Source organism: Lepidochelys olivacea (assembly GCF_965140295.1).
Source record: "Lepidochelys olivacea isolate rLepOli2 genome assembly, chromosome: 1".
Lineage (NCBI taxonomy): Eukaryota > Metazoa > Chordata > Testudines > Cheloniidae > Lepidochelys > Lepidochelys olivacea.
The window spans coordinates 293489313-293502156 of NC_140411.1; the positions used below are offsets into that span (position 1 = coordinate 293489313).

Consider the following 12844-nt stretch of genomic DNA (forward strand, 5'->3'; position numbering starts at 1 on the left):
AAATATCTCATGAAGCTCAGCTCCACTGCTGATACTCAGGAGAGCACACAAACTACGACCCTCTTTTAAAGGGTGCAACGCTGTCCTCACATAGTTGATCAGCTCTGCTGGCTAGCCCCAGGGGAGGAACAGCAGCATGGTTCCACGTGTTCCCACTCGACATCTTCTTTGGGGCATTGCTGCCACTCTTGGCTACAACTGATTAGCCGTCCTGCATTCTCCCAAGCTCAGCAGAGGCAATTCTAGTTGGTCTTTAGAGCTGGGCAAATGTAGAAAGGTTCCTGCCTCTCTTCCTGCTCCTGTGTGTAGTCCTATGATAGGACTAAATAATCACTGACCCTCTTTCCCACAACCCCTGTCCCAGAGCTGTATGCAGTTTCATGGACCAGCCAACGTGCAATTTTCTAACTGAAAATGATGCCTCAAAAGGACAAGTATATATGCTAACAGGGTGTCTCTCGGAGAGAGTGGAAATACTCATTCAGGATAGTTTTAGGATGAATTATTTTTGTATTCCTGTATATGCAGTTATAGCTTTATTAGTGAATCCTCATCTGTGACATGGCCAGCAGTTCCAAAGGACTGATTGAATAAAACTAGCCTCAATAAGTCTAGGAGGATAAAATTAGATGACTCCAAACTCGCCAGGTCTAAGAGAGTCTACATGAAGTACTCCATCTGTGGTTTTATGTTGGGTAAAGATTACGTGACCAGCTGGGGCCAAGCCAGTTTGCTGTGTTATTCCAGTAAATCTTTTTCTCAGTCAACAGAGAACATAATCTGCTTTCCATTTCAGAACCCAGACGGTGCCTTGGGAATAGCTGGGGCTTGATTTCACTGGGTTATTAGTGAGCTGGTCTCAAGAGAATGCTTACAGCGTAGTTTCCCTGATGTTTTTTCCAAGGGGGCAAAAGTCTTCCCACACAGGTGGCTATAACTGGTGGCTGGCAGACAACTGATGGATGAAATTTTCATCTGGCACCATGCAGTAAAGCATGCTTGGCAATGTGATTATGGCAAACCATTCTTTAGCTTTGTTTTTAAAAGGCTACCAGGGATGTTATCAGCACAGTGTCATGTGAACCTCTGCTTACCATCCTTCGTCTAACTGGACTAAGTAGGTTAATTGCATGATAGAGGTAGCTTGCCAAATGTAGCTGGGTTAACATCTATAGGATAAACACTTACCAAGAATTACTCCTGTGAGTTTTAGAACGGCTTTCTGTGGAAGCACTATGCTCCATCCAAGAAGCCTAGTAGGGCTGCTGTTTGAAATATGCTGCGTCTAATGTGTACACATTACCGGCTTTTGCTGTTGGGTGGCAATAAAACAAACCCTACCTGAATGGTCAAACAAGTATCTGCTCCTTTATTTGTGTTCAAGATTCAAGTGAATAAACTGATTAGTTCAAAACCTGTCCCATAATGTTAGACATACAAGAAAAAAGGTATCCTAGAGGAAACTTAAAAACAGTGCTGTACATTTAAGCCAGTTAAAAGGAAGTGTTTCTTTACACAGCATATTCTACTTTGCTTGTGCATGGACTTTGCTGCTGCATGAAGTCTTTGAGACGAATAGTGTTGCAGGACTTGAAAACTGACTTTCCATAACCATTGCACCTATGTAAGTTTAGGATAATGTTAAATGTGTAATAAGTAGACTTGGCAACCTCACCTATTATTTGACCATGGTCAAATATTGTCAAATATTCTAGCAAGAATGCTCTGATCTAGACAGCACCTACCTTTTTTGTGGCATCACGGTGCCATTCTTTCATTTTTTTAGAACTTAATTTAATTACCTTTCCTATTTTTCTGAGTTAAAATAATTCAGTTCAGTAACTTTTTTGTAATTGGGTATAAATATCTATCAAAGGCTAAGCCTGTTGGAGATGATCGAGTCTTACTCTTTGTTACTGTTCGAATAAATTAGTCCTTTGAAATATTTGACCATTTTTGACATTATTTGACAATACTTAACCAATATTTGACAGGCAAATTGACCAGTTGTTTTTGGCGGGTCAAACGTCGAACCCTAGAATAAACCCACATATGCCAGAGAGCAAGATGAGCTTATAAGGGGACTGAGGGTATATGAACAGAAAGGAATTTCCCACATCATGCATTATGGGTTTATTTAATCATCATCATCTTATATACAGAGTGGCATATTGGGCCACAGTGGACCATTCTGATTTGGTATAGCAATTCTTCTCTTCCACTTATTACAGAATATTTTAGAATGCGCCTCTTCATAGCTGTTGATTTATGAGCTTGATGCATAAACCTTTCCAATGTAAGCTCTCTCCTTGCTAGTCAGTGTAGATTTCTTAGTCTATTGCTTCTTGGTGGTATGATCTTGTTAGAAATTTTTTTTTCTAAAGCTTACATTAACATTCTCTCTTTCTCCCCTTCCTTGCTTATTTTTCCTTCCAGATGTTCATTAATAATAATGGGCTCAATCATGAGCTATATGAGAGTGACACGCTGCACAAATAAAGAAAGAGTGAAAAGTCGAGATGACTTTATGCCATCTTTATACCATCTTCTCCCCCAATACTAGGATTGCCCAAGGGCCATTTTGCCCCCTCCAGAGCTGCCTCAATGATGCCAACTTGTAATGAACCCCTAGCCACCATGACACTGGTAGGGCTTACCAAGGTGCAGCGCAGTCCTGCCATACCCCCATGTGCCTCCTTTCTATCACTGGTATTCTCTCTACACTTGCCAAAGGGAGATACTTCACTTGTTCCTCGGGTAAATGCTGCGCTCTGTGAATACTACCCCACAGTCACAAAATAGTGCATGGGAGAATGGGACTATGTCCATGACACTCTCCACCAGACACAAAACCTGACTAGCCTCCTTCATTGTGTTCACAAGTGAGCAGCCCTCCAATTTGTGGTTGCACCCTGTGTGGATTCCAGGGGTGGGATGGGCTCCCCGGTCCCTCTCTGTCCTCTGGCATTTCCATGCAAGGCTACTGTAATTTGGCACATAGTATATTTTAGCTATTTGGAAAATAAATGATCTAGATACTAGACTCTGAAAAGGCGGAAAAAGGTTACTTGACAGGAGAAATATGCATGTACATTTTCATACACATGTATTGTAGCTATGAATTACCTGGGTATGCTGAATTCCTGTCTATGACATAAGTGAAGACCTCTGAAGGAGGGATTCTCGACCATCGAGGTAACACATCTTTGGGAAACATATCTAAATAACTGTTTAAGAAGTAGTATGGAAGGGTGCAAAAAGGGCAGGATGAAATTCTTTGTTATATGGCGTATTCCGTGTGACATCTGGAAAATGATGCAGCATGAGTGTTGTAACCGTTGCCCTTCAGGAGACAGAGCACTACCACAATATGCCTCACTCGCACCACTGAGGACATGGGAATCCCAAGGTTGCCTCACACGGTTATAAAACATAAACTGAGGCTGAATATGGCTTTTGAAAGCCTGTCTCAGCCACAGATTTATACTTCCTTTTACAGTGTGCTCTTGCAGCTACTAGCATTTGTTAATATAGCTTCTAAAAACTATGCAACCAGGATTCTCCTCCCCCCCCTCATTTTTGCAGAGGTATTCATATCCTTCCTATCCAGAGTGACACAGCAAGACTGACGTGACATACTGAAATTGCTGAAGTGTAGAGGAAAGCTAACCTACATTTGCTTTCCGTGTCAATCAGCATGAACAAAGCAAACATTCTCTATGTAAAAAATACCAGTGCTTTCTCTGGTCACTTAATAAAATGCTGATTTAGGGCTTGCACTGGAAGACATTATAATCAAACTACTAATTTTGTTTTATTTTTTCCTCTATCAATAAAAAGTCAGACTTCTTTAGACATTACCAGGGCAGAATTTTGAATAATCATTCATTGTAACCCATGCAAGAATGTGGCAGATTGGTAACCTGATGAATTTAGTATGGGACTGCTTTCACAGTTGTCCCATTTTAGTCCCTACTCTAACTACTCCTGTGGATAAGGAATAGTTGCATGAATAAAGACTGCTCACACGCGTAAAGGTTTGAAGGACAGGACCACTGCATTTATTTTGTATAAAATGTCTTGTCCAGTAGGCCAGAGAAGACTGGGAGGTCCATACGATCAGACTCTACTTCAGATATCACTGGAATTAAACTTCATGGAAAAACAAAGCTTTTACCTTTCCCTCTTCCTTTGTTTGTGTCATCTATTTGTTGCTTTTTGTTTCAGCTAAGGTTCTGATTCTGCAATGAGTCTGCAAAAATGTATACACCTCAATAGGACTACTCATAGTGCATTAAGTTAAGCATGCATGTAATTCTGTGCCAGATGTGGGTTTAAGATTAAGTCTTTGAGACTTTTAAGATTTTAAGGTCTATTACTCTGTGTTTGTACAGCATGTAGCAGAATGGAGCCCAGACTTGATTGGGATCTGTAGATGCTACTGCAGTACAAAGTAATAAAAAGAATATTGAAGAGCGGAGTTCACGTGAGCCCCACCCTCATGCATAATTTTAGTGATTTGCATATATTCTTGTCTGTTAAAGCAAAGTACTAATCTCATGTATCAATAAAACCAAAAAAGCTAAACAAATTTTGCCACCAGATGCATGTATGCAAATCCCATTGAAATCACATTAATCTGAGGGTAGAGTCTAATGATTGGGAATAAATATATTTTTAAACTAAATAACTGGCTTTTCTGTATAAGACGGAATGTAGAGTATATATAGATTACAGAACTTTTCTTGTTTGAATTTAAAAGCATTCTTTAATATTACACATATTAAGGATAATAACTACCTAGCCTTAATTTCTTTATTAGCATAACTGGTAACACATTAAATTTCAAGGTCCAAATATTGTGTAAATACTCCTTTGTATGATAACTGCAGACCATTGAACTCTATAAAAACTACCATAAAGTGGCAGATTAATTACAGCTCATGCCATTACAGGGTAATGACATGATTATTTCTGTTTTCTAAGTTGCACACTAAGGTTACATAATATCTCTGGAACTTTTATGTGTAATTATTAATAGCACTTTGTTGTATGTACATAAATACTTTTGGGCCTGATTCAGCCAACCTTACTAACACGTGTAGTTCCATTGATTTTAATAGAACTAGACATGTGAATAAGGATTACTCATTTTAGTAAAGGTTGCAGGATTGAGTCCATAAGGTGTATTTTTGAATAATTAATTTCTGTAGAATTCCAGAAAGAACATTGTTTCAGAAATACTTTCTGTAAAGCAAGCCAAACACTTTGAAGTGGGTGCTATGAGAAGAAGAAACAAACCAAAAACGTGACTCTCATAAACTACTATCTCAGTTTGGAATGGTTCAATGGTTTAATGAGGTTAATTTGTATTAGGTTGAGAAAAATCCTTTATCTACTGTATAGAGGTTTTCGTTTCACATGAATGTGACAGATATTGTACTTACTGCACTGGAACTTAATTATTTGATAGCACAAGGAACTGAAATTCCCACATTTCCTCTCTAGGAACATTCACACTATACTTTAGATGGTAAATAGAAACTAGAGGATAGTTGCCCCAGATTTTTAATGTGTTGAAGAGCCAGGGTAGCCTTTTCTGGAAGGTTTTATTTTTCTACCTCCAAAATTGGAAACAGTTTTACTAAACAGTCTCTGAAATGCTATAATTGGCATTTGGTTATTTTTTGCTCTAATCTAGTCTTCACATATCACAGCATCTTTTGAAATGCTTTTCTTTTCCATTCATAACCACAAATGATCGTTTCATTTAATTAGAGTACTTTGGAATAAGTACTCTTGGAAAATGCTCCATTTTCTCTCTAATGACTACAAAGTAAAAAATTAGATGTCTTGAAAAGTTTTTGTTTCAGCAGTAATTTTTCCCCTCAAAGCATTTTACAACTTAAATCTACTAACTAGCTTGCATTTCAGATGACTATTGGTGCATGTAGGCGATGCTTTATTTCTGCTTAGAAGGTGTAATATGGAATCTCTAGAGAGCCAGTCAAGCTGTGTAAAACTGTTAAATAGGTGAGCATAGAGGCAAACAAAATTTCAGAATCAATGAGACAAATCAGAATACAAATAAGGACTGAAATCTAATAGAGAGAAAAATAAGCAGGAACAAATTCACAACCTGACACTAAATTTACTTTCCTTTATAGCTTCAGTGTCACGTTTGTTATATGAATCTCATGTCAACTCAGTTAAATGAATTTATGTTAGTGTGTATGGGTTTGAAATGCATAATTGCCTATTATAATAAAAATGAATGTAACTTTTCAGAACAGGTATGTGTGTCTATTCTATGTTCATGCTACATATTATATATAAGAAATATAATGTATAGGTAATTTATTTTACTGTATACCCAAATAAAGATGCTCTATTCTCTATAAACATAAAAGATTAGTTGAGAAAAATATATGGAATTCTTTGAGTCAACATGTTAACATGCAATGTTAACCAATGTAAAATAATTTTCACTGTGGTTACCTTGTACCAATGGGCCTAAAAATATCTGCTTAAAAAAAATCTCATGGGTATTGGGATAACTTGCCCCACTAACTTCCTAGAAAAGTTCAGGTAGATAGTATGAGCAACATTCCTCTTTCTCAGTTTTATTAACATTAGTTAAAGCTTTTAAAACAGAGAAAAACATTTATTCAAGTTTGGTTTTTCAAAAGGTGGAACCTCTTTTGAATTTCTCACCTGATATGTCATATATCATTTCAGCTGTAACACTATACAACCTGACACTGTACAATGTGATGCTAAAACTGAAATGTGTAGAGAGTGATTACAATGATCACAAGCTATTTGACTGGCTTTGTTCTAGTGAAAAACATGTGATTGCTTGAATACAATGTTCTAAGCAGTAGCTTCCATTTTGGTAACTAAGAGCCAGATTGTGGGCTACCCCTCTATGGCTGTGCATGGGTAAGAGTGGCAATTAAGTGGTTGCACAATTTATAATAGTTGTCTTTGCACTCTTGGGAGGGGAGGAATTTGCTTGTTCCTGCTCCCTGTTCTCTCAGGCAGAAAGACTCTGAAAAGGGGTCAAAGAAGAGGTATGGTTATGGCCCTGCTTCTGCTTCTCCCCACCACTGCTCCACGGAGGGGAGCTGGCTCACTGAGGAGAGCATCTGCTTTGTCTTTATGGGTAGTACAATCTCTTTAGTGTTCATCTTGGCTTACTGTGGCTTGGCAATGGCCCCAAGTTAAGGGCGGAAGCTTAAATTGATAGTCTAGTTTCAAGAATATAGGCTACTGGCCAGAGAGGGCAGTGTGCTTTAGAATGATTATAGATTTCGCATACACTGTAGCATGCGAAGAAAAAGCAAAGTCAAAGCTGCTTGTAAAAGGGCCCAGTCCTACATGGCAAGTCTCCCATTAGAGTACCCAAATTTTGTATTTGTTTGCTTTGCCAATTCAGATAACCTTCTGCCGCCATACCAATTTTTGGAATTTAGGTAGGAAGGGGATGGAGAGAGTCTGTATTCTTGATAAAATTTCATAAAATATTTTGCACTTGCTATCTCTCCAGTGCCCCCTCCATGTGATCCAAATAGAGCTGACCAAGGCTGAGGCAGTGTAGACCTGAGGAAAGGAAGAAATATATTTACATAATATTTTCTAGCAGTCTCCCCAAGGTAACATTTCACGATCTCATTTGGGTACAGTACAAGTTCTGTGTTTAGACGGTGACTCTCTGGTGCTTTAGCAGTAGTTTTACGATCTGTCTGTGATCTGCCCTACAATTTCTAGCAGCCACTGGTTCAGCTTGCAGTCTCAGCAAGCTCTGATGAAATGAAAATGATACAATAATTAGTTACTATATCTTAAATAGTTAACCTTTCCCCCAGGCAGATCTTCTCCTGGTACTGCTGTAGCCTCAGGGCTGCAGTAGTTTCTGTGACCGGTTAGCTGATCCTGAAGCAAGAGAGAATGACTAGTGGGTCTGAGTAGTCATTGATCCACTGCCCCCAACCCCCATGACATGATGGGAGATCATATTCCATGCATAGGGTTCCCAAATCCTGCCACATCATCTTAGTGGATCTGTACCAGTTGACTAGTGAAATGAAAAAAACAAACAAAGAAAAACCAGGACATTTCAGGTGTCCTAAAGGAAGATCCTGGGACATCATATAAAAAACTGGATCTGTCTGGGGACATGTGGTCATCTTACATTTATAATGTATGCATTCCAAAATATATATTCATGCTGCTATTTTAATGTTGAAGCACTTTATTTTCTGAGTGTCGCCCTAAGAAAATATATTATATTAGGTTTATACGGAGATGCAGGTGCCTATACTAGTCTGAATATATATATATTTTCTATGATGCCTTTTCAGTGCCTCTACATTTTGTTCCACTGAAATGGTGCAATGTGCATTCTTCTCTAATTGTTCTTATTTCACCACACATTTTCTGTCAGAGAGAGTTATGCTCTGTTTAGAAAAGAAATAATCTTTGCACTATAGAGTTGGTGTTATTGTAATTCTAGTTGTGTGTATTGCAGATCCCTTTATAGAGCTGAATGTAACATATTTCTAATAAAAACAAACGCTGTACCATGCTACCTAGCAATGTTATCACCATCATCACCTTCTTCTTTTTGTTTGCACAGCTCACCATGTTAAAACAGGAACCTGTGAGGTGGTGGCTCTCCACAGATGTTGTAATAAGAACAAGATAGAAGAAAGGTCACAGACAGTCAAGTGCTCCTGCTTTCCTGGGCAGGTAGCAGGTACCACCCGAGCAGCTCCTTCTTGTGTTGATGGTGCGATGACTTCACTTACTTCATTTTGTTGTATTTTTGTTGGTGGGTTTTGTAATGCAGTGTCTAAACTGGGAATCTTTCTTTTAAACCAAGCAGTGTTTAAAAGTGTTAGAAAGGATTCTGAGGTTTGAAGGGCATCTCCAAGATGAATGGGAGAGGAGGATAAGAAAAATGAATTATTTGCCAATGCTTTATGGAAACACTATGTGAAATTAGTAGATGACAGTGAACTAGACCTCTTGAGAAGCAAACTGTGATCTAAATAATAGAATGCTCTTAGTGTTGTATCAAGTTAATTTAATTAAAAGTGTTTATGCATAAGTTACATCAGCATATTATTTTCATATGCTGCAGTATCATACTTTATTTATCTGTTATTTTGCCACAAAACAAAGGAAAACAAACAAGCAGAGCATAGTTTGGCTCGTTTTTAGGTTTTTTAGACCAATGGTGTTTTTGCTATCCATAGTACAATCTTAATATTGCAAACAAAACTGGCATGGGTTTGTATGTTTTATTTGGGAAAATATTGGCTCATTTTGCACAACTCTTTCTCTGAAAAAGGACAAGCCTGTTTCACCCTTTACATGAACTATTTTTTTCTGTGTTTGCTGTCATAGAAGCTGTAAGTATGTCATCTTCAGGGAATACATTTAATCTTACCTTGAATGTACAGAACTTCAAACACAATACATTAACTCAAAAGAAGAGATTATGCCAAAAACTTACAAATCTGACCAGGAAAGAAGAATTGGTGATTGAAAAGGATTGTTGTGAAATTTGTTCTTGAAGCAAGATAAATTTAAACAAATGTAACAAATGTAAAAAAAAAAAGTAGTAATAACAATAATAATTAAGAAGAGATGCTGGTGCCAAATTCATACACAGTGTCCTTGACAAATAGAGTCTTATTTATTTAGGAAGATTCTGACTTGCAGTGTAGCTGTTTGTCAACATACTTTTTTCTAAACATTTTGTGGAGAATAAAATTGATGCTGCCATATAATGGGGATGTAAAGTGGCCATTTACTGAACATGTAAATGTGTATGTTTTCCCCTTTCATAGCTTCAATAGTGGAACAGAAATGGTGGTGCCATATGCAACCATGTCTTGAAGGGGAGGAATGTAAAGTTCTTCCGGATCGGAAAGGATGGAGCTGTTCCTCTGGGAATAAAGTGAAAACAACTAGGGTAGGTATAGTACCAGCATCACTTGTTACCAATAGAAAACTAACACACAGGCCCTAAGTAAACACTCAAAAGAAAAGACCCTGGAGCTGTGGGTAAGCAGTTATATTGAGGTGGGTTTCCTGACCCTGTACACTTCCATCAGCATACTTTGCAGTTAATTGATCATAGAGTGCACTGTTCCTGTCGTTTTCAGGTCTGGGTATTGCAGAGAAGAGAATCAACCCCCTTTTCAGCTGCTACTACTACTAATTTATATTTTATTTGATCTGTTTGTCCCTCTATGACTGGTTGCAAAAAAAATAAAGAAAAATAAAATAAAAATAAAGAAGCCAGCACACCCTGCTAATCTCCATCTTGCAATGTTCCAAATCCATGAGACATTGATTTACAAGGTATAACACAAATGCACTTTTGTCAATTACTTGGAATTATTATATTTTTACACAGAAACTGTTGAATATGGTAAGCATTTACTGTGTCATTACAGAATAATCTTTTGGTTATTTATGTCTGGTAAGACTGAGAATTACTACAAAATTTTGACAGTGGTGCAATAGGTTCCATTTCCCATTTGACACTTTTAATATTATTTGTTCAAAATTGTAATTGTACAAATCCATCTAACCTTTTGTTTTACATGCTTCATTGAAAACAAAGTAAACCTGTACTTTCTAGCTGCTAGCAGAAGCAAAAAAAAAAAACAAAAAAACAACCCCCAACAAATTACCTAAGATAATGCTAAGCATTAAATACTCAGACTTCTAGAACCCACAGCTTCAAATCCCTGCAGATTCAATCCAACTTTTCATTCTTGTGAGGCAAATTAAGGATCCATCCTTTAAATGCACACACAAGGAAATCTTATGTGAGTAGCAATGGTTAAAGTTAGTCATGAATAATTGTTTGCAGGATCGATTCATAACTGGCTACAATGAACTTTACTCTGTGTATGCATTTCTTTGAGCCTGTGACACAGGACAAAATATTTCCCTTCCCCTCATTGTAGCGTAGTGTACTATATATCAACTGGCTACTTCCTGTTTATCCCAGATGTGGCTGAATGGTGTCTGTCTGTATGTCTGAGTTTGTAAAACACTTTGGCATTCTTTGGATGAAAGGTACTTCATTAGTGTAACTTATTCCATTCTTCCTTCTTAAATCCTTTTTCGAAACTCTAATCGCTGCTTGAGTACTGCCCGCAGCTAAATGTGTGTATGTATATATCTAAGGTGTGCACACACACTCACTCTAGATAAGTATTATGTATGTTGTGTATGTGTGTGAGATATATCCAGTTAGAGGAAAATGATTCAACAGTAACACACTCAAATGAAAAAGAAATTGGGAAAAAATGTGACTAGTTCATGTCTCTCTCCTCTTCTCTTGGCATTTGGCTTCTTCCCCCTACCCTCCTACCATGTTGTTTTGCTCTGTTTACATGTGAATTGTCTAAATTAGATAAGATTTCTGGGCAGGGATTTTTCTCCTTATATATTTGTAAAGTACCATGCACTATATTGTCCAAATACTACAGTGTTAGGTATAAATGTGGTTGTTGTTATTTGTACAATTATATCATTTTGGCAACATTTTTAGCTCCTTGTTAGCACTTAACAAACAATATGTAATAGGTGGCTGAATCATATCCCCCCGCTCTCCTGCCCCCCCTGCTGGTGGGCACCAAACACTTTTAAACCACTCTAGAGGTGCCAAGCTCTATTCATCATCATGCTGAGGCCTACAGGTCCATTGTAATGGATGCTTCAGCCTGATTTCAGCTTGGGGGCAGAACCAGACCTGTCAGTCTGTGGCAGCAGGGGATTTCCTGCCTCCTGAAGTTCCCTCCAGTTTTACCTGTCTTGCCAGTGGCTCAGCCAGATCCCCCCTCTCCCCCTTCTGCAGAGTTTTTCTGAGGGAAATCCCACACTTTATTTCAAGTTTGCACCTAACAATTGGCTATCTGGGCTCTGAAGGGTTAATCCTGCCTCTCTATATACATGAAATTGAATCTTCAGTATCCTTGATTTTGAGAAGCCCTGGACTACCTATGCTGCTACTGAGAGGCTGAATGTCTTCTTTGTCTTAAGAAAGTACCGTGTTATCAAAAGTGAATACTCATCCCTAATGTATGGAGGCTGCAGTGTGTATGTAGCTATTGTCTATCCTAAAAGGTTCTAAGTGAAAGGAAAAATTCTGAAGGGTTTGAAACCAGTAAACTCCATATTCAGAGAAAAATAATAGAGACAGCAAAAAATCAGTATTAAGAGAACAAGTATAATAAGCTTTTATTATTGTCTAATGAAGTAGCCCATATGTGATGGTCATGTATAATGTAAAAGCAGCAGGAGCCAAAGGGAGCTAGCAAGTTTGTGTGATTTAAATACATAGCAACTTCTGTGAAAGCCTTGCTAAAAGCAATATAATGCATTACGTCTCAATTCACCTCTAAACATTGGGTCAAATTTTCCTCTTCAATAATACATGTGAAAAATGTGACCTGGTTGAAGTGTTGTATGTTGTTCAGAGATGCAGATATCTAAGAAGAATATGTATGAATAATGAATGAAGAATAGCATGAATATTCTGGTACTTAGAATTCAAATCTTAAGGCTATTCAGGTAGATATTATGTACACTAAGAATGAAGAAATAGGCATTATGGAATTATGTTGTAACGGAATTACCATCCCTACAATGTCAGGGTATGGCTAACAGAGAGGAGAGGGCTAATGGGTTAATAAGGAATAATCAGAGAGAAGAAGTAAATGTGGAGAGGAAGAGTTTAGGGGTCTGAACTTACCTCTGATTAACATCTTTTACTCTGTTGGAGTTTATATTTGGAAGGGTGGAATTTCTGTCTCTA

The 12844-nt window shown here is 37.8% G+C and overlaps 1 protein-coding gene across 4 annotated transcripts in view; it reads left to right on the plus strand.

Annotated features, from left to right (window-relative positions):
• Window positions 1-12844, plus strand: part of TAFA2 (TAFA chemokine like family member 2) — a 295636-nt gene that overhangs the window by 255660 nt on the left and 27132 nt on the right. For all 4 annotated transcript variants that reach the window (XM_084625487.1, XM_084625490.1, XM_084625488.1 and 1 more), the window contains exons 3-4: window positions 8639-8791; window positions 9858-9982. In XM_084625487.1, coding sequence (XP_084481613.1) covers window positions 8639-8791; window positions 9858-9982 — 278 coding nt within the window. The remainder of the gene's footprint in view (window positions 1-8638; window positions 8792-9857; window positions 9983-12844) is intronic.